The sequence below is a fragment of the Silurus aristotelis genome (genome assembly GCF_946808225.1).
Source record: "Silurus aristotelis genome assembly, chromosome: 17".
Taxonomy (NCBI): domain Eukaryota; kingdom Metazoa; phylum Chordata; class Actinopteri; order Siluriformes; family Siluridae; genus Silurus; species Silurus aristotelis.
This window is the reverse complement of record NC_139590.1, coordinates 23,704,636-23,727,890: the sequence shown is the minus strand read 5'-3', so window position 1 is coordinate 23,727,890 and position 23,255 is coordinate 23,704,636. Positions and strand designations below refer to the sequence as shown.

At 40.1% G+C, this 23,255-nt stretch overlaps 1 protein-coding gene and 1 long non-coding RNA gene across 2 annotated transcripts; one reads left to right on the top strand and one right to left on the bottom strand.

Moving 5' to 3' along the window:
• Positions 1 to 432: 432 nt before the first annotated feature.
• LOC310740120 lies at positions 433 to 17,207 on the top strand. The gene is made up of 3 exons (XR_014537571.1): positions 433 to 542; positions 1,812 to 1,934; positions 16,847 to 17,207. It is a non-coding gene; the product is annotated as an uncharacterized lncRNA (long non-coding RNA).
• A 1,018-nt stretch (positions 17,208 to 18,225) lies between these two features.
• On the bottom strand, positions 18,226 to 22,688 carry hapstr1a (HUWE1 associated protein modifying stress responses a). The gene is made up of 4 exons (XM_083566574.1): positions 22,270 to 22,688; positions 20,689 to 20,769; positions 20,318 to 20,584; positions 18,226 to 20,018 (listed from the first exon to the last, which is right to left on the bottom strand). Exons 1-4 carry the CDS (start codon positions 22,466 to 22,468, stop codon positions 19,774 to 19,776), a joined length of 792 nt encoding a protein of 263 aa, XP_083422700.1. The 5' UTR covers positions 22,469 to 22,688; the 3' UTR covers positions 18,226 to 19,773.
• Between the last annotated feature and the right edge of the window lie 567 nt (positions 22,689 to 23,255).

Genomic DNA, 23,255 nt, shown 5'->3' with positions numbered 1-23,255 from the left:
GACCCCAGCTTCCGAGCAACCTGGGATATGTAAAAAAAGAATTTCACTGTAATGTTTGTGACAATTAAAGTCTATTCTAACCTAACAAAGAAAGGAAAATGTCTGAAACTGCAAATCTATTAAAATAAAAGACTGACACTGTATTCAACTCAATAATTTGTGATTTTATTTGCAAAATATTTTTTTTTCTAATGCAAACCCTTGACCTGAAAAACGTTAAAGAACTCTAGAAATATTAAAGAGGATATGATTAGAAAAAAAACAAACAAAGGAAGTTGATTTGGGAAAAATCTAGGAATGTAATCATAGGCATGGTGACGGACATTTTCAAGAGCCAATAGTAACAGCAAGCCAGACTAAGTCCCGCCCACCTACTGTTTGAGCGCGTGAGAGAAAGTTCGCGGTCTTTTTTTTTTTTCTCTCCACAGTTGAGCTGATGTATAGGAAGAAGCTGTTGCTGGAGTTCGAGGTGGATGAGTTGGGGACTCGTGAAATAGAGACCTACGGAGCATTAGGGTGCCACAGATGAGCTTCTTTCTTTGGTGAGTTACATTTTAATCATCAATTAGATGTTTTTCAGGTGAAGAACCGCACATTTATATAGAGAACCTTTACGAGGCGCATTTAATAAATAAGCCGAAGTTGCTAGCACATATGCTAAAGCTATCTCGCGTGTAAAAACAAAACAAAAAAACTAGTTATTTACTAATAAGTGAATAAATTAACATAAAATATGTTTGTGTTCGTGTGTTTAATAAACAGTGGTGCACAGTAACAAAATAAATGTAATTCCTTACTGTAATTAAGGAGCTTTTTTACGTATCTGAACTTTACTGAAGTATTTCTATTTATTTCTATTTTAATTTCACTGCATCTTAGTCACATATTTGACTTTTTACTCAACTATATAATGTGAAATCAGTTGTTTTTTTTTCTTCAATAATTGTAAAAAAAAATTTGTAAAAAATCAGGGTCGAGTCACCAATCAGGATTGAGTCACCAATTAGGGTCAAGTCACCAATCAGAAATCAGGATCGAGTCACCAATCAGGAATCAGGGTCAAGTCACCAATCAGGAATCAGGGTCAAGTCACCAATCAGGAATCAGGGTCGAGTCACCAATCAGGGTCAAGTCACCAATCAAAGTCGAGTCACCAATCAGGGTTAAGTCACCAATCAGGAATCAGGGTCGAGTCACCAATCAGAGTCGAGTCAACAATCAGGGTCAAGTCACCAATCAGGAATCAGGGTTGAGTCACTAATCAGGATCGAGCGCACGCTCTGTTTTACACGTGTTCAGATCGGCGCTTGGTGCATCTACTGATCACCAACATACAGTTCAGCATCAGTTCAACATCAAGCAGAACATTTAGAGAGGAATAAATGATGAAGAAACTCCAGACTGGAACTCACCACCACACACGTGTGATTATTTAAGTAGTTGAAAAGGTGGTTTGGGGCTCGTGATCATTTTAATGATAATCAGTGTTTTTATTCATTAATATCATTCTGTTAACAGAGTCTTTTTACATAAACTGAGATTATTAAGCAACGAGTCTCAACAAAAATGATCATAGGAACATAATAGCCATAATAAATCCTAGTACTTTTGATACGCAAGTACATTTAAAGGCAAAAACATTTTCTCAAGTGAAAGTTAAAAAGGACACTTTTACTGTAGTGAAACTCTACTTTAATTTAACGACATGGTTTGTAAGTAGTATTGAAGTGTTCAGATCAGGTTTTATTTGAAATTGATGAAGTTGAAAGTTGTTGATGAAAGTATTTGAATGGAAGATGAATTTTTGTTAGGCTGAGATCTTCTGTGACAAGATCTCCCGATTCATGCTGGACTCACGAGGGGTGACTTGTATAAGGCGAGCCACCCAAAGACCCGTGCTGTTTGCTGAACTGTGTTTTTGAGCCAACAAACTGGTAAGAGGATTCTTTCTTTCTCTTTTGAACAGGACTCAAATTCATTAGGATCTGCTTATTTTCTCTGTTTTCTAGTTGAACTTTGAACTTGAACTATTCTAAAAACAAAAAAAATCAACAGTTCTTTGAATTCGGTCTTTCGATTCATGAACTCTGATTAATTTACATTTGCGGTATTAATCATAGTTCATGAATCGAAAGACCGAATTCAAAGAACTGTTGAACTGCTGATTAATTGAATCTTTTGTCGAATTTTGGTTGTTTCATTCATCTCGGACAAACTGTTGAGGATTTTCTTCCAAAGGGAAAAGTGATTTCTTTGCAACTGAAAGCAAGAATTCTAATCCTTATTCTTTACATTGAAGATTTAAGTTCAGATTATTCATCTGATCACTTTTATGAATATTTAAAGCTATTTAGTGCAGTATGTAATTTGAGAACACTGCAGTTTTTTGTTTTGTGTTGGTTTTTTGCTACAGAAAAGGTATAATACAGTACTATGTCATAGAATTATATTATTTTATAAAAGAGCATGGAAGACCAAGCAACAGGAGACTAAAAACAATCGTCCCGTGTGGTATTGTTTTTACGATGGTCACCTAGCGACAAAAATTGCAAGCTACGGTCCTTCCTGATTTCACCGACTTCCCTCTATCATGTGAACAGAAGAGGAGGAGAACAGATCTAGTGAACTCCATGCCAGATGTATTTACACTGCACAACTTAGATCATGGCCACACTGATAAAGTAAAAGACCACACCAGTCTCAGTGATAACAGGCCTTTTGAGCAGAGGGCTAGGCCTATCCATCCCCAGGATGCTGATAAAGTTAAAAGGCACCTCAAAGAACTCCTCGACGCAGGCATCATCACCAATAGTAGTGTTAAAAACAGAAAAACAATGATGTACGCCTCTGCATTGACTCAAATTTCAGAAGAAGCCTTTTCAGTTCTATCTGGCTCCAAATGGTTTTTTTAGTCCTGGACTAAAAATCAGGCTTCTATCAGATTGAGATGGAAGAGGCTGATAACAGCATTTGTTTGTCCTCTGGGGTTGAATCAATTCAACCGAACGCCACAGGGGGTCACAAACGTGCACAGTTCATTTCAATAGCCTGATGGAGCGGTGCATGAGAGATCTTAACAGGAGAGAAGTATTAGTCTTGATTGATGACCTTGTAGGCTTCTCTAAGTCATTAGAGGGTCATTAAACCCGACTCCTGCAAGTTCTGGGGTGAATGAAAGAATACTGGTTGAAGCTTTTTCTTTAAAAAAAAATGCAAAATCTTATAATTTAATACCTGGGCCATACGGTGTCCCAGAATGGGGTCCAGACTGATCTGGCTAAGATCGAAGCCCTTAAGACATGCCCAAGACCCAAAAACCTCAAAGAACTCAAATCTTTTCTTGGGTTTGCAGGGTACTACAGGAGGTTTGTCCAAGATTTCTCAAGGCCTCTTAACAACCTTACTGTGGATTGTCTACTTTTGCAGAAAACCAAAAAGCACACCCTGAAGAAAAGTGTAGCGTATCAGAATCCCAAAAGAGAAATTTGGAGATTGATGGACCCAAGAATTCCAGCAAGCGTTCAATACCATTATATAAAAGCTCACATTAGTTCTTTATCAAGTTCAGGAGGGACAAATGAGAGTGCTTGGCGTTGCGAATAAGCGATTAACTAAAAGAGAAACTAAATATCCCGCACACAAATTGGACTTCCTAGTGCTCAAGTGGGCAATCACAGCCATGTTCAGTGACTACCTATATGAAGGGGAGTTCACTTTAATAACGGACAGCAACCCACTCACCTGCATCCTAACATCTGCAAAGCACGAAGAGACCAGCTGTAGGTAACTGTCCAGCCTGTCAACATTCAATTTTATGATTCAATATCGAGCAGGCAAGAGAAACCTAGATGCAGATGGGCCCTTGAGGTGTCGAATCTTGAGTCTTCATTATTTTGAAAAGACTGTTGAATTATTTTTGAAGGGAAAAATTGTTTATTTACAACTGAAAGCAAGAATTCACAACTTTGTTCTTTAGATTAAATAAGAAGTAAATCTCCTCACTTTTTTGTGTATTCAAGTTAGTTAATGCAGTATTTTGATTGAGAACAGTCCCCCCACCCCCCAAGGTTTATTTAGTTTCTGTTTGTGTATGTGAACGTATGAGAAAGTTGACATTGTTGTTATAATACAAATCAAACTGAAATGGAAACAAAGACTTTGTGCTGATTGTTTCCTTCTTTGCTTGATACTTTTCTTCTGATCCACTGACCCATACTGAATGTTGTATACGTGAAGCAAATTAAACCAATGGCACATTACATAACACACACCCCATGTCCAATCACCCTTTGTAAAGAGAGCACTGTATGTTCATACAGTCTCTGCAGATTGGACAGGCCTCTTGGAGACATTCTGTACACAATCACTCTGAGCAGATTGGACAGATGTCTGAGTATGTATATGCAACACCTTATTCCAAGTTGTTCTGCTTAGATGAAACATGACAAGTCTGATCATTCTGGGTAAAAGCGACAACCTTGGCCAGTCATCCTTTTCTAGAATGGACAGATCTTGGAAAGATGACACATGCAATAAATAATTACTCAAAGCAGACTGTGCATGCCATGTCTAATCACTCTTGATGGATGAGACACACCATGTCTAAGCTGCCTGGGAAGATCAAACACGTCTAATCAATTTAAGTAGATTAGATAGTTCAATAGTTGAGAAAAAATTAAATCCAGAGTAAACCGGAGGCCTGTTCGCTCACATGTTGCAGATGTAACGCTGTTCTGTGGAAGGCCAGGGGTTTACAATGGGAGATGAGTTTTACTCTCAGTCAATCACCAAGGAAACATGACTTTGGCTGTTATATATTCGTGTTGCAGAAACAACAGCCTTTGTTACGTAACATTTTTAAGAAAAGTCTTCTTTTGCTGCTTCAACCAAGGAAGCGACATCGTTTGTTTAAAGAAAAGCCATGTGTCTGGTGTAATAGCCGACACACAATCTTACAACCTTCAATTAACAGGCCGCGCTAATGTGACACGCAATAACAGCCTCCAAGTGTCCACATGCCGCGATAAGCAATTAACACACACTCACAACTAATTGATAACGGGGTTCTGCACGCCGTTCGGTTACCCACGGCGCTAATTCTGGCTCTGAATAAAGAAGAGAGAGAAAGAGAGAAACACAGCCGCTCTGAGTAATTAAATGCTACAAGATCATCACAAGCATTTTTATTTAATTATTTACTAAAAATGAACACTGTTGCGACAGTGCTTAGAAATAGCACGTTAACACGACAACGCTATCTCAAAAGGGTGCATCATTATCTTCATTCACTGCATCTGTAGTATCTGATAAGTGCAGATTGTGGACCGAGATTTGATCAGAAAACACCACCAGAAAGGCTGTAATCACTTTTCACATTTATGGAGAAATAAACAATGGACCTAAAGTCCACTCTTGGGGGACACATAAGCATTCGGTATAATATGATCAGCGTTTCGTATCGTGAGGCCTCGTTTTTTTTTTTTACATATTTGCCTCTGTTACAATAAAACAATTTATTTATATATAATTTTTAATAGATGCGCTATACTTTTTTATTAAGAATGTGAGATAATTTGTGATCAGTATTTTATGTCGATTGATTTCTCCTTACCAAACTGTTTCTTAAGCATGTTCTCTAATCACCACTGCTGCTACGTGAATATGACTCATCACAACACTGCGGAGACGGAGGCGTGTCCTGGGAGTCAAAAACCTGTTCTGTATTAACTAACCAAGGCTTTCAAGGAACATTTGATTTGTATAAAGGCCATGAAAAGCGAACATGGGCATACGCTAATGCTGTCGCTCTTTATAATGCTAGCAAGCTCATGCTGGTATTATTGGCGTGGTTATTGGTGATGGTGGTCGTATTATAATTACTATTGTTATTACTTACAATTTTCCACACTCAAAGCCGCAACCGAATTTCTCGCCGCCGATGATCAGTAGCAGTTAATCACCATCAGACCGTCCCGAACATTTATTTTGAATCCCTCAGCATCAATGTGTAGACATTTGTCCACCTAGCTATTGTTTATTGCTAGTGCTGAAACTTGTGTTGTAGGTTCAATACGCTTTATTTGCATTGGAGGATGTTTGGATTGATTTTCTTTTATAATTGAGAGTTCATCATGACACACACTCAGATGGATTTAGCTAAGTTTCATACACTTTTTGTAAGTCGATTAGCATCACACGCTATCAGGATTAGTACCCGTTAATGGTCAGGTTTAGTGCCTCATTCTTTTTTTTTTTTACAAAATAAGCTCCCTGAACCCAGAAACAAGCAGATTTCCAATTTGCTTAGCCGTCGACGGTATTAGCGAGCATATTAGAGATGTGTACGCAGATCTCCTCTAGGCCAAGCGAACAATTTCACAGCATTTACATTCACGGCCACGACGTCATGCTGCGCGACCGAGCGCCCTTCCAGCTGATGTCGGATCTCTCATCTCCAGCTCAGGTTCATCATCAGACGCCGTCGGTTTCAGTTAGGATCACTTATCCCAAACCTCGACGGAAAGAAGTGGCGAGGAAACACAGGCACTGCGATTAATGGGAGCGTGGTTATTAAACCTGGGCGAGTCTGGGGCACATGGAGAGGGGATGAAGGGCAAATCTGCACTGGCTGCAATGGAAACGGTGAGAAACATGCAAGGGGTTGGAAAGAATGATGATGAGTGCGTCTCTAATGATTTTGAAATGACTCAATTAAAATGAAATGAATCGACTCTGAGCCAATTCTGCAGAAAGTATGTGTGAGGAGGGGCAAAATGTCAAATAAAGTACACTAATAGATTGTAGAAAGGGGGAAAAAAAGAGAATGAACAGGGGATTCGAAATTAATGACTGGAGAATGCTCAAGTTTTCTTTTGCTTATTTCCAACTAATCATGGGCTTGGATTCATCATTCCCTTTCACAAGGGCATCATGGAATTATTATAATTAATATTATTACAACAGTGGGAGTTTGTCAGTACTGGGGCATTTGGCAGATCGCCTTATCCTGAGGGACTTACATTTATCTCGTTCCTACAAGTAAATAGAAATGGGATTTAAGTACTTTGCTCAGGGACCAAGGAGGTGGTAACCTGGTGTAGCTGGGATTTGAACTCAAGACCTTCGGATCAAAAGTTCAAAGCCTTGTCTACTTGGCTCCACCTCCCCAAATAGTTCCACTTAGTAACCACTAAGCTACCGCTTTCTCAGCAGTGGCTAGTTTCATTGCGAACATCATCTTATAACTGAAAAATAAACTATAACAAAGACCCAACAAGAATTCCTCCTCTAACAACGTCAGTATAACCAAATGCAAACGATGGTCATTAAAACAGCAAGAGGAAAAAAAATAATAAATAGTTTTTTCAGTAATTGTGTGGGCCAAACTGAGAGGTTTTTTAAAGACTCTGGAGCAGCGGAAAGTAGAAACGGAAAAGCAGCGTGAAGCCGCGACACACGCGAAGCCTCGACCTCATTTTCTTTCTGAAAGATGAAAAGAGCTTCGCCAAGGATTCTCTGCTCTGCTCAGTTTTGTTTATCGCCACGAAGGCCGTATGATTTATTTCCCTCCCAGAGTAGTTTTCTCTGTGATGAATTAAGTATCATCACATTAAATAATAAAAACATTCAGCTTTCTGTTATGGGAAGCATATAAAGTGGCTTTTATTTCAGCCGCTTTAGATTTGTTCTAAGGTCCTGAGTGTGCTCTGTGTTCTCTCCCAAACGCTGTGCTGCTGCAGGAAAATAATCAATGACACAGACTGCCCTGACAATTCCATCATCTGCCCTTAGACTTCCTACATCTGCCCTTAACCTTCCAAAATCTGCCCTTAGACTTCTATTATGTGTCTTTAGTCTTCCATTATTTGCCCTAGAAAATTGCACATCTGCCCTTAGAATTCCAACATCTGCCCTTAGAATGCCATTATCTGCCCTTACACTTTCAATGTTGGACCTTATACGTTCAACATCTGCCCTTAGACTTCCTACATCTGCCCTTAGACCTCGAACTTCTGCCCTGACACTTCCATTATCTGCCCTTAGACCTTGAACTTCGAACTTCTGCCCTGACACTTCCATTATCTGCCCTTAGGTCTCGAACTTCTGCCCTGACACTTCCATTATCTGCCCTTAGGTCTCGAACTTCTGCCCTGACACTTCCATTATCTGCCCTTAGGCCTCGAACTTCTGCCCTGACACTTCCATTATCTGCCCTTAGGCCTCGAACTTCTGCCCTGACACTTCCATTATCTGCCCTTAGGCCTTGAACTTCGAACTTCTGCCCTGACACTTCCATTATCTGCCCTTAGACCTTGAACTTCGAACTTCTGCCCTGACACTTCCATTATCTGCCCTTAGGTCTCGAACTTCTGCCCTGACACTTCCATTATCTGCCCTTAGGCCTTGAACTTCTGCCCTGACACTTCCATTATCTGCCCTTAGGCCTCGAACTTCTGCCCTGACACTTCCATTATCTGCCCTTAGGCCTCGAACTTCTGCCCTTAGACCTTGAACTTCGAACTTCTGCCCTGACACTTCCATCATCTGCTCTTAGACTTCAAACATCTGCCCTGACAATTCAATCATCTGCCCTTAGACTTCCTTTACCTGCCCTTAGACTTCCAACATCTGCTTGATACTTCTGTTCTCAGACTTCCAACATCTGCCCTTAAATTTTCGTGGTCTTCCTTTATAATTCCATTGTTAACCTTTTTTTGTCCATCATCTGCCTTTAGATTTTAAGGAACTGCTATTAGAAGTTTAAGAAATACCCTTAGGCTTCCAAAATCTGTCCTTAGAACTCTGTTCTTAGTATTTCACCCTCTGCCCTTGCACTTCCATTATCTGCCCCTACACTTGCATCTGCCATTAGAATTTTAACATCTCAGACAGTCAATACACAAGAGATCCTATAAACGATCCCTATGAACAGCAATGAGCTGAAAATGACATTGTTTTTATTTTAAATGAAAGAACATGTTTGTTTTTTATCCATTTAAAGTTACACTGAATGATCAGGACCTGGTTTGAGCTCAAGGGTTTAGTATCATGGCACAGAGTTTAATCCGGGTTTTCTTCCCTCTTTTTTGTGTAGCATGTTGATGAAATGGTTTTTCAGGTGCACAGCTGGCTTTAACAGCAGCTTGATTATATAATACGCTTATTGATCACCATGGCTGGATGCGTGCGTGCGTGTGTGCGTGCGTGTATGTGCATGCACAAAATCTGCACAGTTCAGCATTTTGGGATTTTTTTTTCCTTTTGGCTGCACATAAATCTGTAGCTGAAGTGGGTGTGTAGTGAAAATATAGACTAACAGGCAATATAAGATACTGTGATGTTCTGGAATCATACAAAAATCACTCTGAACTCTAAATAAACCTTTCAGCAAGCCCTTACTTCTCTATAGAAGATACGTAGATGCTTGATGAAGCTAATTAACTGGTTCCCCGTCTGACACTTCCGTCATCTGCCCTTTTGATACCTCCAATATTTGTCCTTCTGACACTCCTATTATCTGCTCTTCTGACACCTCCTTCATCGTCTGTTCGACTTTTTTGTGCTTGTTTTCTCTTTTATTGGTTTAAGAATTCTTCTCCGGTATAAACTTACACACACACACACACACACTTCAGATACAGTGGATTATGTATGAGGAATGTTTGCATACCCTTTAATGATGAATCTGAACTTAAGCAGAAGAAAAGGAGGAAGTTGTTTCTTAGGCAGTGCAGCCATTAAGCGCTGGCCTCAAAACCGCCAACGAAGCAGAACACACTCGGCCAGAATGCAGGGAGAATTTTAAATCTCTCTCACACACACACACACACACACAATCGTGTCAGTCCACTTCCGCATCAGAGCCCATAATTCATCAAAAAAAATCACTCCACCAATTATTCCTCTCTCCCTTTCGTTCTCTACCTGTCACTCTCATCTATCCCTCTCTCTTCCTCTCGTTCTCCCTCTATCCTTCTATCGTGTCTTCCCTCTCTTCCTTTTGTTCTCCCTCTATCTCTCTCTTTCTTTTCCTGTCATTCTCCCCTCATCACTCTCTCATCTTTTTCTCTCTCTCCCTTTTATTCTCCCTCTATCACTCCCCTCTCTCTTTTTATTTGTAGCTTCTCTCTTCCTTTCATTTTCCTTCTATCCCTCCCTCCACTCAATCCTTACTCCCTCCATCACTCTATTGCTCATTCTTTTTTTGTCTCTCCCCTTTCTCCCAAAATCTGTCTCCCTCTTTCTCTACCCCTTCTCTCTCTCTCTCTCTCTCTCTCTCTCTCTCTCTCTCTCTCTCTCTCTCTCTATCTCTCTCTATCTCTCTCTCTCTCTCTCTCTCTCTCTCTCTCTCTCTCTCTCTCTCTGACTACATAATGTTGCCGGGTTCGTCTTCAGGAGTGCCTGAGTGAGGGAGTAAGGGATCGATACTCTGATTGGCAGATGTGCTCGGAGTAAAAGAGTCATCACAGCAACACAGCGAGGCCTGATTGCCTCCAGACGTCTTCTCTTTCAGAAACCTCGTCCCGTGCTAATTAAATGGCTCGCTGCCCGAGACGCCTCCGAGAGCCGAACATACATACGCACGAGTTTACAGCGGCTGAGTGAGACGCAGAGAAGACGTTCTGCCTCACGCACGTTAATCAGAACTTCCACAAAATATATCTAGCCCAGTAATGAAGAATGAAACTCTGCTGGGGCGTGTTTGAGGAAAATATTATTCTGAGAAGATTCTTTTCCTGAGAAAAAACTGCTGTGTCCCTAATAAGAATTTATTTGTATTTATTTATGGTTACATGCATGTAAAACGTAAAAAAATGCTTCAAAGTTTGTGGACACTATCCCATAAGGTTTCTGTTTCGAACATCCCACTTCACACTAGTCTCCATTCGAGGAGTCCTGGGGTGCCGTCAGGGTTAACGTTCATCCCAGAGGTGTTCAAAAGCAGATCTTGATGGAGCTGGCCAGATACTCAGATACAGATGTTTTTTTCAGTGAAGCTACACACTATTGCCAAGTGCCTGTAGTAGCATTAGCGTGTTATTAGCCGTGGTTAGCGCTTATTAGTTATCCTGATCTACGAGGAGCTGCTCGATGAACTCTTCTTTAACACGTCTTTATAGATTTTAACATCTGCTACAGATTCGATTATGGCTGCTGTCGTGAGCGTTTGAGAGCTTTTTGCTCTCATTCACCCGATTCAACTCAGTGGCTAAGAGGAAAACATTTATATAAAAACCACGTGTTTATCAGAGTGACACTCGCTTTCTGTCTTTTCATCCCCTTGTGCACTGTAGTGACGTACAGTACACTGTTGGCAGAGGGAAACGCCCCGGCCAGATGGCGCTCTATTCCAACTCGCGCACACGCTCGCTCGTGTCCCAGAGGTGTTGTGAAACAGTGTGACACCGCGCTCCCTGTCTTTGGGAAATGTTAGTCCTGTTCGTCTTCACCGTGTTCACGATGACACGAACGTGACCAAATTTAAAACAGGAAAGGCTGCTGGATGAGAAACTAGTAGTGAAGAGCAGTTAGCATGTTTTGACCTGGATGGTTTTATGCTAACTCTCTTTTGTTTTTGCTCTTGCACTTGTTATTAGCAGGTTCTGTAACAGAATCCGTTTACATTTTTTTATTATTTTGCCTCCTAATGCTAGACTAGATTATTTTGTTCTGCACTGTACAGACAAATCAGTGTCACTTTTCACGACATTTCACCTTTTGAAAGAGCATTAGTACCATCATAATGACCTTTTTTAATAATCATTGCTATTGAAATCAAAACATTTACGTACATATGTACTGTATATGCATATACAGACACCGATAACTAGGTTGGATTGTACTTGCTGATATTACCAAAAAAAAAAAAACAGTCCTGAATCATTAAAATGTATATGAATGTATTCAATAATAAATATAATTATGTAATTGATCAATTATAAATATAGCGCTCTTTGTGCAGCACGCAGTCTCAAATGTAAAAACAAACAGCACGTTTCATCAGTGATTCCCCTCTAGAGGCCGCTCTCATAATGACAGCGGACCGGGAGCCGGAAAAACTATCAGTATGGATTTTTGCTGATAGCTGACAGTTTTAGCAATAAACTATCAACCTCTATTAATAACTAAGAGACATTTTAGTTAGAAAGTCGACCTTTAATGTCAAATACAGATATGAAATGTGTGTAACATATTTAAAGTGGAATTTTCAAAATATGTCTCTGGCATTGGAGACCCGTTCCAAATGTGTGGGTGGGGTGGGGGCAGTGTTCAGCCCACGGGGCGTAGTGTGGGGACCCCCGGTTTAAAGCTAGCATAGATTCTGAGTAACGCTAACTTCTACTCATTAGGTTTACTTAATTATTAGCAATACTAGCATGTAAACTGATTTGGATAAATATATCGAATATATTCACTTCGGTGTAGATTTGATTTGGACTTTCTGCGGATGTTTTCGGATACACAGGCTGTATTTTTGGGTTTTTCTTTTTTAACATTGTACACTTCTATTGTTAACTCGTGCTCCGTCATGGCAAAGTGACACCGAAAACAGAGCAAATGGGAAAAAAGCTCAACAAAATCACACATTTCGATGTAGATCTGGATAAAACCTGACAAATCAGCCACTCGTGCTCCGGCTTCATCACATCCACTTTTTATTTACGATTCGCACTTCACACCGGAAAACCAATTATTCAGAAACGTGTCTAGGGAAAGAGGTCACTGAAAATGGGTCATGTGACGAAAAAGCAACTGTGGCCTGTTCCGAGAAAGAAGAAAAGCGAGAGCCATGAGAGAGAGAAAGAGAGAGAGAGAGAGAGAGAGAGAGATCACATCTCACTGGACAATTACACGTTTAACACACTTTCTACTGTACATTTTTTTTTTCATTTATATACATTACATACTTAATGTCCTACATGTTCTGGACTGATACCTTAGAATTTTAACACTCTTTCTATTTTATTGTATTATTTCAAGTGTTGTTGTTGTTGTTATTTTATATTTCTGTCTTTTTTGGTTTCCATTCTTTTCTACTGATGCTTTAGTGACATGGTGAGTTAATCAGTTCCAAATAAAGTACTTAAGAAATTAAAATTAAAGACAAAACGAGAAGGAGAGAGAGAGAGAGAGAGAGAGAGAGAGAGAGAGAGAGAGAGAGAGAGAGAGAGAGATAAAAGGCAAATTGAGACTGAGAAAAATAAACAGATAACGAATGACAGAGACTTAGAGAGAGAAATAACGTAAGATAGAAAGAGACTGAGAGAGAGAGAGATAGCATAAGAAAAAGACAGAGAAAAAGAGAGACTAGAGGAGATAAAGTAAGACAAAGAGAGACTGAGAGTAAAACCGAAAAAAGAAAGAGAGAGAGAGAGATTATAAAGTTAAAAAAAACAGGGTTCTCCGTGGTAGCTGGTGATTTAAAGTGTTTCTCAGTCCTTGGTAAATTCAATTCCTCAGTAAAGCAGCCTGATGGTTTCCTTAAACACCAATCACCCTTGTTAATGCCGTTAGATTGAATCTGATTCTGTAGAAGTGAGCATTTGGATGTTTGGCCTTGAGGATGTGTCACTTAAACGTTCACAACACGCCGATTTCAGCAATCGGACCAAATATCGAATCAAACGCTAGATTTGCTTTCTGAAGGCGTTTAACAAATGCAACCTGATTTTTTACTTACAGTACTCTCATGCCAGATGTACTCTCGCCAATCGCCTCTTGGGAGATTTTCCAAGGTCTTTTTTCATAAATATTTGATATTTATTTGGCGGCAGGCCGATCTGTAACGCTGCCCGCTTCCTCCTGCGACGCAGCTGTCGGACTGAAAGTTTTGACCCCGTTATAAACACTACCGCTTTATGTTCTACCTTGAATACAGCAGGAATAAAACACTTCAGGGTGTATTGTTGGAGGAAAACGCTCAACAACATTCGGACCCGCATTCTCTCGCTAAGGTAGCAAACGGAAAGAATCTGTAGCGCTCGTTTTTTGTTTATGACCTCATACAAACACTCAAGTTTCTCTTCTTGCTGTTCTGTCCACTTGACGTGTTTCCACGTTTTCCCCGTGGTTTGAAGTTGTCGCTCTAATCGCATCATCAGGTTCGGCACTCTTATTGGTTCTCATTTTAAAGACTAGAGATTTTAGCATCGGATTGTAGGAATCTTTTATGATTTTTTTTTTATTTGTCTTAGACGAGCAAATCGTGGCAAGAATCGGCATTACACGGCAGCCCTTTTTTTCTAAAACATTCTCAATCCAATCAAAATCCAGGATTCAGCAGCACCCCCTGGACCAAGACCTCACTTTTCTTGTTTTGTTTTTTATAAGCTATACACCAATTCTGGAGCTTGATCCCACCACCACTATGATTTTATCACAAATGCTACACTTGGATAAACATTTCCACCAAATTTCAGTGCTCTACCTTGATGTCTGGCATCTTATTTAAGCGTCTGAATATCCCCCGCTGTGTGATTAGCGAGCGAAAAAACAAATGCATTAGAAGCCATACATGATGTTCTGTATTCAAACAGTACAGCCTGGCCTCGCAAGAAACCATCTCACACACTTTCACACGTATATATGTGCGTAGAGATCAGCAGCGCTGTACGCTAGAGCACCGCTGCCACCTACAGAAAGATCTAGAATCACCTCGTTCCCTCCGGGCCTTATTAAAAAACCTCAGCGTTTTATTTCCGGCTCTGAAAGCAGACTCCTGTACGTCGCCCTGATTCGTTTCGCATCTGCCATTTTTTTTTTCACCAAAAAAATACTACAGGATAAAAGGAAGGGAACTGTTGACCGAGAGAAAAACCTGCGATGAGGAGAAAAAGGAGGATGAGGCTCGTCTTCATCACCAGACTGGAATAGAGTTCACTCTGCTCTATAATTAGCAACGCGCAAACGTAACGATCCGAGCTTTGCCGGTCGTCTTGACGAATCTGTTTGCACCCTTGACGAATCAGGTCACGACTATGAAAAAACAAAATGCGGCTTAACTGAAACTCACTCATTTCCTGCATGAAAACCACAAGGGAAAATAGGATTTAGTCCTGAATCACCTGAAATTACAGCTCAGGTTGGATTTCCGCACAGTCCGAGTGCTTGGCCCCCCTTCTTGCACTGCTTAAACCAAAAAAGTCAGCAGAAGTGGGTTTGAAGAAGTTGAACTGATCGCACCACGTTTAAGCACGCTGTTATCCAGAGCAGGTCCTAATTGAGTGACCTCTCAGTGCTTGTGTCTATCAGCGTCTTCATGTGTTTCATTTGTGTGTTTTGTTTTTTTTCTTCTTTGTGTTCTCCATTCTGTGTTATGCTGGATAATGGACTTATTAAACACTCGTCTTCATCACCAGCATTAACTCCTTTTGTCCTGAAGGTTTCAAAATCATTTATAGCTTCATCACAGGCTCTATTCAACCAGTTTCCCAGATGTTTAACAACATTATATGGAACAATTTTTACATATGAAAAACAAATTTACATTTCCATTGCAGGAAAATGATATTTTATATTCATAAAATAAAGCACTTATAAATCATATTTTAGTAATTAGTATGTGTAATAAAAAATGCCTTCATTTTGAGGGAAGAAAAATCGTTCATGTGAAGTATATTTTCTAAAGGCATTCGATAATTAGAGCTGCGCGCATGCCTGGTCTGATTAGTGAAACGACACTGTCATCAAGCGGCGGACTGCGGTACTGCAGCGCCCCACAATTAAATCTCAATCTGATGCCGATCTGATCTGTCTCAAATCTACACTTCTGTACTTAGTGCACCAACTAGTGCACTCATTATACAGTTCCATAAATCATGCAGTGAGAGATCTGATCCTGTAAACCTTATCTTTCATATATTTTTTGTTGAACTTCCTCACATACGCATGATCCTATTCCTTCCAAAAAATGTGCAAATGACCGATTTCTTTCATTCGAATAATATGCCCACAAGTATGTGCACCGCCTGGCCATCCTGCTAACGTAATAAGACAGAATGTCTTGGTGCACGATAGTGTTAGAATTTCCATAGGAAATAAAATTCCCAAACTTTTTTTTTAGCTCCTGCTCCTGTGCATTAGCAAGCTCCATGTTACTACGCTTTATAAAGGTTAGAGTGGAAAATACCCAATGACCACCATTGAGATCACCTGGAAATAGTAAAAATATTATCTTGGAGCCTCTTCTGTTGAACAAAATATCATTAAAATATAATTATTAATTATAAAATGAAGTAAAATGTTAAACAGTACAGAAAGTAAAGAATGCGGTGCCGTGTATGTTTAACAGCCTCTTTTCTGACGTCATAGGACACAACCAATAAACAAGCAGATAAACTATGCATAGGCTTCGCTACTGCAGAACCGTATACTGTACAGTACATGTTCTCACTATAAATGTGGTACAGTGATTCATCTCGATATATTCTTCCAAATGTTTTTTGTGTGTGTTTAAAATGTGTGGGATGATTTACGGCTTAAACAATAATAAAAAAAAAGGAACGTAACCACCGCAATAAACAGGGGATAGCGGTATATATATGTATACAGGTGCATCTCAATAAATAAGAATATCAATGAAAAGTTGTTTTCTTTTAGTAATTTTATACAAAAAATGAAACTGGTACATTATATAGATTCATCACACACACACACTGATTTATCTCAACTGTTTATTTCTTTTCATTGTGATGATTTCGGCTCACAGCTGATGAAAACCCAAAATTCAGTGTCTCAGAAAAAGTTCAGTATTGGAGACTCGTGGTGTCTCACACTAATCAGCTCATTAACTCCAAACACCTGCAAAGGTTCCTGAGCTTTTAAACAATGTCTCAGTCTGGTCCAGGCTCCACAGTCATGGGGGAAGACTGCTGACTCGACAGTTGTCTAAAAGACGATTATTGACACTCTGCACATGGAGACTGAGACACAGCAGGTCATCGCTAAAGATGCTCTGGGAATTCAAGAATTTGGGGAGATTTACAAAGAGTGGACTGCAGCTGGAGTCAGTGCTTAAAGAGTCTCCACACACAGACGTCTCCATGGGCTACAACTGACTCGTTCCTCGTGTGGAACTGCTTCTGAACCAGAGACGACGTCAGAGGTGTCTTACCTGGACAAAGGACAAAAAGGACTGGACTGTTGCTCAGTGGGTCAAAGTTGTCTTTTCAGATGAAAGGAAAGAAAATTTGCATTTCATGTGGAAATCCAGAGTCTGGAAGAAGAGAGAAGATGCACAGAATCCAAGCTGCTTGAGGTCCAGTGTAAACTTCGTACAGTCAGTGGTGGTTTGGGGAGTCGTGTGATCTGCTGGTGTTGGTCCACTGTGTTTTATCAGGCCTTCTACTTCATTCTTCCCTCTGCTGACCAGCTTTATGAAGATGCTAATTTTATTTTCTAACAGGATTTGACACCTGCCCACACTGCCAGAAGAAAAATGAACCATGGTCTCAATGTGCTTGATTAGCCAGCAAACTCGCACGATTCTCTATGGGGTATTGTAAAGATCTGAGACACCAGACCCAACAATGTAGAAGAGCTGAAGGTTGCTATCAGAGCAACCTGGACTTCCATAACATGTCGGCAGCGTCACAGACCGATCGCCTCCGTGCTGCAGTAATTCATGCAAAGGGCCGAATCTTGAGTTCTGTACATGTTTATTCTTTTCATTAGCCAACATTCGTGTTAAATTGGGTTGTTTGTGGTTTTGTTTTTTTTATTGGTCTTGTTCTATTCTAATGTCCTGAGATACTAAATTTTGGGTTCTTATCCAAAATAAAACAATCTATATAATATACCAGTTTCACTTTTTGTATTGAATAACAAAAATCAACTTTTTAATGATGTATTGGGGGTGTGTGTGTGTGTGTGTGTGTGTGTGTGTATGTATATGGCATTACAAATAAACAATATAACAGCTAACATTTAAAAATTATTTATAATGCCAGCAATATAGATTGTACATATACTTAATATATATGTATTTTATTTTCAACATTTTTTGTACTTTATTTTTTTTATTTTATTGTGAGCAACTGCAGCCCAACAATTTACCTGTGGAAATAAAGTTTCCTAACTTTGAACTTCCAACATAACAAATTTGTCCAAAAAAAAAAAACATCCTCAGTTATAAAATAGCAAACATTCATGACCTTTCCAGTCACCAAGCTGAACCTGGTGGGGAAAATAAAAGTTTGGAAATGAAACACCACAATGACAACGATGAAATTTAGGACATTTTTTTCCATTTTATTTCGGCAAATAATTTACGAACATTTCTGGAACAGAATGCTGTAAACATTACGGAGTTTTATTTTTGTACATACGACTCAAAGTCATTTACAGGGACAACAACCTTTTTTTTTTTTTTTATGGAAAAACGGAAATAGCGTGTTAGTGGGTGGGAGGTAACCTGGGGGACACGTAGTGTTTGGTAACATCTGAGGATGATCTGAAAGATATGAAGGTCGTGTGGTTCATTTGGGGGCGAATCAGAAGGGTTTTTTTTGGTTTAAAACACCAATATAATCAGTGCTTTTCTTTTCTTAAACAAACAAATCAGTTTTATTTTCTCTAAAACCCAAAGTCAATAACAATCTTAAAAGAAATTTCATTTAATCACTAACAGCAGAAATGTTTTTAGCAATGACTTTTTTTTTTAATATTTAGCTGTGAATTTTAAGAGTTTTTTTGTTTCTAATTTCTTAGCTTTAATTTTTAAAAGACACTTTCAAAAGTCTGTCAGCAATTTCCTCTTGAACGAGATTTTTTTTTTTTTTTAGCCACTGACCCGTTATTTCTTCTTTGCACATAAAAAGAAAAAAATCCCAAAGATGTACGAACAATGAAAGACGAGCTTGAGTTTTTATTTTTATTGCAAAACAAATTGGATTTGAAAAAGAAGCAGCTTTGAATTTAAATATTGCTCTTCGTACACAAAAAAAAAAAAAAAAAAAAAAAAAGTCATAGCGGACTGGAATTTTCTCCAAAAAAAAAAAAATCAAGATGCTGATGAAAAGTGACACGAAGACTATGTATATATTTATATTTCTTAAATATATATTAAACGTGGCTTTTGTAAAGAATAACTGCAAAAAAAAAAAAAAAAAAAAAAAAGTTAAAACTTCGGAAAGTTCCGTGCGGATAAAGTGGCAATACTGTTATATATTTATATAAACGCACAGTCAATGTCGTTCGTTAGTTGTGATCATGGCAGCATCAGGCTGATAACGGCACCCGGAAATATCCGACATTTTCTAAGCCACCATATTGTCTTTTCTTGTTGGTTTGTCTCAAAATAAAAAAATAAAAAAAAAGTAAAAAGCAGCAAGTTTTTTTTTTTTACACTACAGACTCAAAAAAAAAAGTCTAGGGGGTGGAGCCAGACCTGAGAAAGCTCCTCCTTGCAGGGCAGAGACAAAGATGCCAAAGTGTGTCTGGGTTAAGGGTTTGGGGAGGAGTTGGATCAGGTTTGGTTCTGCCCCCCTGGACAATCGGTTCTGCAGCTATCAGTCTTTCTGAAGGGTTTTTTTTTTATCTGTAAAACGTGTGTAACGTGTGGAAAAACTACCTGATCGGCACTGAGTTGGGCGGCGTGTCCCTTTTAAGGCTGCTCTGTTTTATTTTTAATCATCACATGGCATGGTGAAATAATGTGAGCGTTGAGGTACTACGCGTTCGATGGCTTCCTTTTAAACTGGAACAGAAACATACTGAGGATTGAGTGGCTTTATTATCGAGCAGCGTGTACATGTGTGCGTACATGTGTAGAGCTCAGATCATCCGGTTGCGTTTGTGGGTCGGCGAGTCCGTGATGACGTCGCCGCACTGGGCGCTGGTGCGCTTCCTACCGCCGGCGTTCTCCAGGTGCAGTGCCATCTCCTCTGCTATAAAAGTGTTCAAGTCAACGTCGTGGAGGCCGTTTCTCCTGCGGCCCGGGTTCGAGCCGCCGCTCACGTGTGTGGGCGAACCCGGAGTCCCCGAGCGGACACTGATGCTGGCCATCGCACCACTCAGTCCTGCGACAAAACACACAAAACACCTTTTTTGTGGGATTGTAGATTTCAACACCAGAGTTTTCATGTTAAGGAGTTCTGGATTATGATTGGTCAGGAAAGGAGAGGCGGGGCAAGAGAGGGAGTGATTGACATAACGTAAGGATGGCATCTCCAGTGTCAGTGCTGTACTTTATTTCCCAAGACCATTTATCGCTGCTATAAAGTTTAGAAAAAGGTCCCAATCCTAAATGTAACTATAAACGGATAAAAGTACCACCACATGACATTTGTCGGTGTTGTAGGAGAACTAAAATGCTTACCGTGCAGTGCAATGGCTTCGCGGAAAGGCTGCAGGTCCGTCTCGACAGAGGACACCGGGTCGGACGAAGGCGGCCGGTTGGGCGGGATTCTGGGCGTGGCTCTGGAGACCCTCGGAGGAGGAGCTTTGCCACACAGGAAGCTGATGAGATCCTCCCTCCGAATGTTCCTCCTGCGCTTCTTCACCCAGGCCAAGACTTCCTTGTTGCGTCTCTGCTGGCCCATCTGAATCCCGAGTTCGTAGCTCCGCTGATGTGCATCAACGCTTTCTGTTCAAAATATCCAGTGAGGAGCTCGTAACTCGGATCAGACCGGAGATCTCCACGACTACACATTGTTCAATGAAATGGAGTGAAGGAAATGAACGTGATACCTTTGTAAAGGTTGGTGACGGCTGTTGCTGCGTTCTGAAACGGCACCCACAGGGACAGTCCTTGTTGATGACAAACTCGATCTAAAATAAATAGAAAGAAAGAAATGTGAGAGGTGCAGAACATGTTTCACATCTCACACGCTTTCTGATAACAAATAACATACAGGTTACTTTCTAAAGACACACTGATAGGGGTTGATGCACCAAACTCTGGCAGGTTGATTGCCACTGTTCCCGGTAACCAATCACCGATCAGCACTGTTCCCGGTAACCAATCACCGATCAGCACTGTTCCCGGTAACCAATCACCGATCAGCACTGTTCCCGATAACCAATCACCGATCAGCACTGTTCCCAATAACCAATCACCGATCAGCACTGTTCCCGATAACCAATCACCGATCAGCACTGTTCCCAATAACCAATCACCGATCAGCACTGTTCCCGATAACCAATCACCGATCAGCACTGTTCCCGATAACCAATCATTTATTACCTCCCTTCCCGGTAACCAATCACCCTACCCCACTGCACTCTGCTTGCCCTCCTATTGTTACACAGCACTGAAACTGGAGACTTCTTCCTTATGCTTAATTATAAAAGTATTGTGTTCACATGAGAACACTGTTACTATCGAAACAACAACAAAGACGCTGCAGATATAAAGAAAGGGTGTGAGAATTAAGCAACATGGAGTCACGTGTCCTCAGAGAACACGTCCTCTTGCAATGCAAATAAGCACGGCGATTTCATGAATATGCTAATGATGTGACGTCATATGGCTTCTCCCCCCCCCCCCCCCCCGACAATCAGGGCACCGGGAATATAAGCAAATCGTTTATTATTATTATTATTATTATTATTGTCCCTCCTGTAACCTGCAGTAGAATAAACACAAAACAATGTTTTCTTTTCAAGTAATTCTAAATTTGATCACTTTAGTATTATTTAAAATAAATTACACTGACCAACCAACTGACTCATGATCAACTCCATATCTCACACACACCACGCTAGCTAACAAGCTAATTGCCCACAATTCACATTCAGCACTAAAATCAGCTTCAGGGATGCTCTGAAATTCAGACAAGATTAATAGACTTAATATTTTGATCGATATGAAAATAATTAATTATACGCACAAGAGCTCCACGCTCCGCTAGTCAGAACAAGGCAAGTGTAATACGGTAGTAATAACAACGGAAATCTGACATTTCAAATCAAAGCGCAGTTTTGTTGTTAGTTTGTTCTTTTTATTTTAAAGTTAACATTATTTAGTAAATAAATTACCCACTAGCTAACTCATGCTAGCTAACGTTATATATATATATATACTTAAACGCTAACAGCTGACTAATAGAATGTTGTTTTCCCACCCGTATACACACAGAAATCCCGCCCCCCCTCCATAATCGGCTAGTCCTCGGCGGACAAATGAAGCACCAGCCAATCACGACGAATCAGCCTCGTTCTGGTTGGCCAACGCGACAATCACGTGACCCGGAACTCGACGTAAAACGGGTGGGCATCAAAAAGAAAAAAAGATGCTAGCAAAGAATTGCTAGAAAAGTCGCCGCGGACCTTTATAAAGCTGCGCCACGGCCGTCGCCGAGTTTTGAAACATGTGCCAGAGTTTTTCTGGGCTCTCGTCGACCTCCTCTTCCCTCGGTTCCGTGTGATCGGCCTCCGCGAGGCACTGCCTCTCCCAGTTCGAAAACCAGTGTTCGGGTCCGTGTTCTTGAATCTCTGCGTCGTTCTCTTCCTTCCGGTCCTCCATCATGAAAACACTCAGAAGGTCCACAATACAGTTTATTTGACACTCAGGTGTCTGATGTAAAACGCGTGAGATTTGTTATTATTATTCTGAATTAATAATTTTTGAAATGCTTTCCCATTAGGAGAGAGCTGCTAGCGGCTCGGTACCGTCGCTGACTGCTCTCCTACTGAACAACTTAATACACTCTCCGCTCACTTTGTCACAAAAGAAAAACCCGCCCACAGAAACGAACCCGACAACCTGATTGGCTGTTCTTTTCCCACGTGTTCGGGTGAAGAAACCCTCTAATGTTCATTGGGCAGAGCGAACGCCAATCAAAACTCCAACGGAAGCGTGTCACGTGGAATTAAAGTCAGTGAGTGTTTTTACTAGAGGAGTTTTAGCTTTAAAATAAACCTGTATAAAAGCTAAATATAATTAAAAAAAATACAAACTAAATAGTCCATGTAAAAAATTTGTCGGTCTTTTATATTTTCCATAAGTCATTAGTGGATTCCTTTTTAAAAGTAAACTAAAGGCGTGTAAACGGCTAAACTGAAGCGAATCATTTATTATTATTATTATTATTATTATTATTATATTTTATGTTTTTGATCTGTTATTTCCCCCTCCCCCCCAAACACACACACACATACACACAGTATTATATATACACACAGTGTGAACCATTGATGGCTGGGTTTAATGCAGTTATTACATCATGCATCAGGTTAATAATAAAAATGTGTTTGTGAAATGTGGTCTGTACAGAGCGATGTGCACATCCCACATCTCTCCTCACGAACAACAT